The sequence below is a fragment of the Nicotiana sylvestris genome, chromosome 8, assembly GCF_000393655.2.
Source record: "Nicotiana sylvestris chromosome 8, ASM39365v2, whole genome shotgun sequence".
Lineage (NCBI taxonomy): Eukaryota > Viridiplantae > Streptophyta > Magnoliopsida > Solanales > Solanaceae > Nicotiana > Nicotiana sylvestris.
Genome location: NC_091064.1, coordinates 122145328 through 122150429, shown reverse-complemented (window position 1 = coordinate 122150429; position 5102 = coordinate 122145328). Strand labels below are relative to the sequence as shown.

Sequence of the window (5102 nt, the reverse complement as noted above, 5' to 3'; positions counted from 1 at the left end):
AAAATCTTGCTAGGGACAAATTGCAAGAAGGACAAGCACCAGTTGCTACTTGGGCTGAGATGAAGAGGGTGATGAGGAAGAGATTCGTGCCATCACACTTTCAAAAAGAGCTACAACAACGTCTTTAAACATTGAAGCAAGGGTCCATGTCTATGGATGAGTACTTTAAGGCTATGGATATGGATATGATCCAAGCTAATTGTACAGAGAAAGAATAGGCTACAATGGCTAGGTTTTTAAATGGTTTAAATAAGGAAATAGCTGATGTAGTAGAATTACAACAATATGTAACAATAGATGAGTTAGTTGATTTGTGTGTAAAGATAGAAAATCAAAATAAAAGAAAGCAAACTAGCTCGTGGAACGGTCGGACAAGCACCATCTCCAAGAAGCCATGGCCATATCATGAGATGAAGAGTTCTTCTAGACCTCAAGAAGACAAGGGTAAAGGTAAATTTGAGAACAAAGAGGGAGGTAAAACCTTTAACCCTAAACCTTTTACACCTTCTAGTTCTATTCAATGTCATAAATGTAAAGGAAGGGGACATATGATGCATGAATGTCCAAGTAGAAGAAACATCATTCTTAGAGAAGATGGAGGATATGAGAGTGAAAAAGGTGAGGGAGAAGAAGAGGGAGATGTGAGTGATGAAGATGATGTAGAACTACCTAATGAGGGCATGATTGGGGTAGTTAGAAGGATTATGACTATCAATTTGGCAAGCAATAGTGAAGAACAAAGGGAGAATATATTCCATACTAGGTGTGGGATAAAGGGAAAAACTTGCTCTATGATCATTGATAGTGGTAGTTGTGCTAATGTGGTGAGTTCATACTTTGTGGAAAAATTGGGACTTGCATGCATGAAACACCCTACTCCATATAGACTCCAATGGTTAAATGATAGTGGTGAACTAAAGGTAAACAAACAGTGCATGATTTCATTTAATGTTGGTAGATATAAGGATGATATTCTTTGTGACATAATACCTATGCAAGCTTGTCATATCTTACTGGGTCGTCCTTGGCAGTATGACAAGAATGTTTTTCATGATGGAAGAAAGAATAGATATTCTCTTGAACTAAATGGCAGGAAATTTACTCTTGCACCTTTATCTCCTTCTCAAGTGTTTGAAGATCAAAAGAGATTAAGAGAAACAATGGGAAAACCAAGGGGAGAGATAAAAAGTGAGCTTGAGGAAAAAGAAAAGAAAGAAGGCCAAGAATTAGAAAAAAAGAGAGATGGCCGAGAGAAAGAGAGAGAGGGCAGCAATTTGAGAGAAGAGATAAAAAAGGGTTTGAATGAAAAAATAGACAGTCTTGGTGAGAGGAAAGAGGTTAAGGAAAGAAAAAAAGAGAGTTTTTATATAAAAACCAAAGAGTGTTTAAATGCAAGAAAAGAGGGGCTGCCCATAATACTACTTACTTACAAAGAGACTTTGATTAATTCTGAGTTGCTAACTTCTTCTTTGCCAAGTAGTATTTCTTCTCTTTTGCAGGATTTTGAAGATGTCTTTCCAGAAGATATTCCTAATGGATTGCCACCTTTACGTGGCATTGAGCATCAAATTGATTTTGTACCTGGATCACAAATCCCAAATAGGCCAGCCTATAGGAGTAATCCAGAAGAGACAAAAGAACTTCAAAGGCAAGTTGAGGAGTTGCTTGAGAAAGGTTTTGTGAGAGAGAGCATGAGCCCTTGCTCGGTTCCCGTCCTATTGGTACCAAAAAAGGATGGAACTTGGAGGATGTGCGTGGATTGTAGAGCAATCAACAAGATTACGGTAAAGTATCGCCACCCTATTCCTCGTCTTGATGACATGTTGGATCAATTACATGGATCCAAAATCTTTTCTAAAATTGATCTAAAAAGTGGTTACCATCAGATTCGAATGAATCCTGGAGATGAATGGAAAACTGCTTTTAAGACCAAATATGGGCTTTATGAGTGGTTAGTTATGCCTTTCGGCTTGACTAATGCACCTAGCACTTTCATGAGATTAATGAATCATGTTTTTAAGGATTTTCATGGAAAATTTGTTGTGGTGTACTTCGATGATATCTTGGTCTTTTCTAACACTTTAGAAGAGCATGTAGAACACCTAAAACAAGTTTTTGAAGTTCTTAGAAAGCAATTTTTATTTGCTAATCTTAAAAAGTGTACTTTTTATGTGGATCGTGTGATTTTCTTGGGTTTTGTAGTTAGTTCTAAAGGAGTTGAGGTTGATGAAGAGAAAATCAAAGCAATAAAAGAATGGCCTAAACCTAAGAGTGTAACTGAAGTTAGGAGTTTTCATGGACTTGCTAGTTTTTATAGGAGGTTTGTGAGAGACTTTAGTACCATTGCTTCTCCTTTAACTGAAGTTATTAAAAAGGATAAGATTTTTAAATGGGGAAAAGAACAAGATGATGCTTTTAACTTGTTGAAAGAAAAGTTATGTTCTGCTCCATTGTTACAATTGCCTGATTTTTCTAAATCTTTTGAAATTGAATGTGATGCTTCGGGCAAAGGAATAGTTGCTGTTTTGATGCAAGATTCTAAACCTATTGCCTACTTTAGTGAAAAGTTAAGTGGAGCCACATTGAACTATTCCACTTATGACAAAGAGCTATATGCTTTGGTAAGGGCTTTAGCCACATGGCAACATTACTTGTGGCCAAGAGAGTTTGTCATTAAAACTGATCATGAATCCTTGAAATACTTGAAGAGTCAAGGTAAGCTTAGTAGAAGGCATGCTAAGTGGGTTGAATTCATTGAAACGTTTCCTTATGTAATTTCTTACAAACAAGGGAAAGAAAATGTTGTTGCTGATGCACTTTCAAGGAGGTATGTCTTAGTTTCTACCCTGACTTCTAAATTAATGGGTTTTGATCAAATCAAGGGACTTTATGCTAATGATGTTGATTTTGGCAAAATTTTTGCAGATTGTAAGTTGAGTCCTTTTGAGAGGTTTAACCTCCAAGATGGCTTTCTCTTTAAGGAAAATAAGTTGTGTATTCCTAATTGCTCTTTACGTGAAGTATTTGTAAGGGAAGCACATTGTGGAGGGCTTATGGGACACTTTGGAGTCCCAAAGACACTAGACATACTGGCCGAAAATTTCTTTTGGCCTGGAATGAGAAAAGATGTTGAAAGAATGTGCGCACAGTGTTTTGTAAAAGAGGTTGTCAAATTTCATGGTATACCTAGAACTATTGTTAGTGATAGGGATGCTAAGTTTTTGAGCCACTTTTGGCGTGTGTTTTGGGGAAAGTTAGTGTAACACCCCATAAATTTGGATTAGTTGTGGATGTGTTAGATGACTATTAATGTGATCTTTTAGACATGTGAAGCCCTATCAAGAGGAGTATGGGTAATGTAATACTCCGTAAATATGAATCAGATGTGTACGGACAAGGACTATTTATGTAATACCCCGTAATTTGAATCGGTTGTGGATGCATTAAATGAGTATTAGCGTGATGGTAATTGAGTGGTTATGTTAATAAGTGTATAAGTTATGTTAGAGGTGAATTGGGGTCTAAGGAGAGGCCTAAGTCTAAGCCAAGTTGGAAAATTTCAAAATGGACTAAAGCTGTGAATGAATACGCACATGACCTCACTTTGAACGATCATATCTCCGGTTCTATAAGGGTTGTGTGATACATAACCTATAAAATTAAATCCCTTTGAGTCTAGTTTCCAACGCAACAAATCGTTCGTCATTTGGAGGTGTATACAGAAAGTTATAACCATTTCACTGGTCAGGTGTCAGAGCGCGCGAAGTATCACGCGAAGTCTCGCATTTCGCGCGTCTGAGGCAGAATGCTCAGCAAAACGCGCGAACAAACGCGCGAACAACGTGCGAACTACGCGACTGAAGGTTTTTAAGTACTCTAAAGGCCGGAAATAATAGAAATTGAGTCACTTCTCAAGCTTAGGGTTTCCTCTACAGCCCAACTCGACCAAGGCATACAATTGCACACCTAAGGTGAGTTTTTAAGTGTGTTTTCATGGTGATTTCACTTCTCAATCACTAGTTACAACATGATTTTGATTGGGTTTCATAGGATTTCTTCAAAATCTCAAGAACACCCCAAAAGTTGTCTTTCAAGATTTGGTCTACAAGAGGTAATCCTACACCCTTAGACTTACATATATGATGTTATTATGGAATTATGAGTGTGAATCAAGTATTACAACTTATGGTATGGTGATTGGAAGTCATAAATTCCCAATTTAAATGCATGACCATGGTAGGGATTTAAAGGTGATTATTTGATAGGATTTGTTGGTTGGGCGTGAATGGATGGTCATACATATGTTGTTGGAAGTTATAAATTTGTTAGGAATGATGGTGGAATGAATTGTTGGTTAATGGTGATAGTTGGATGAACCAACACTATAGTTATGAGGTGTAAATATCTATGCCTACAAGATGTTTGATAATATGCCTAAATGGCATAAGTTATGGAATTTATTACTAATATTGGGTTCCATTGGATATTGCTATTGTAGATTTGAAGGTTCTTAGTGTTGTGGATCATTGTAGTATCACTAAGGGGCGACATTGAGGTATGTGAGGCTAACTCTCTATGTTTGGGAATGTTAATGATCCTCCCTACACTACGTTCCTTTTACGACGTATCAATTGCCTCAGAAATATAGTTAAGTCTAGTTCCTTGAATAGTTGTAGAACTTCTATTCTCTAGCTTCACAACTCGTTCATGACTTTCATTCTGAACGTCTTGAGCTCAATTCATACTCAATATAGACTTGGGTTTGATATCCCTAAGTCTCGGTACAGCTTACCCAGTATGTCATAGACAGTTGAAGTTTCAATGTTCAAGAATACATGACCCATTCCAGTATCATGTAACTCAGTATGATTTAGTATTCTAGTATTATGTACTCAGTATGGTCTAGTATTCCAGTATCATGTAACTCAGTATGATCCAGTATTCCAGTATTATGTACTTAGTATGGTCTAGTATTCCAGTATCATGTAACTCACCATGATTCAGTATTTCACTATCATGTATTACAGTATGATTCCCAGTTCCTGATTTTAAATCCCTGAATGTAGAACACCTGTATTTGGGCCTGAGGCCGCAGTCAATGT

The 5102-nt window shown here is 37.0% G+C and overlaps 1 protein-coding gene across 1 annotated transcript; it reads left to right on the top strand.

The window, feature by feature from the left end:
• Positions 1-210: 210 nt before the first annotated feature.
• Positions 211-3080, top strand: LOC138876488 (uncharacterized; the record flags this gene model as incomplete). The annotated part of the gene is made up of 3 exons (XM_070155521.1): positions 211-2023; positions 2186-2273; positions 2709-3080. Coding segments are annotated over exons 1-3 (2259 nt in total), but the record flags the coding sequence as incomplete, so codon positions are not given.
• Between the last annotated feature and the right edge of the window lie 2022 nt (positions 3081-5102).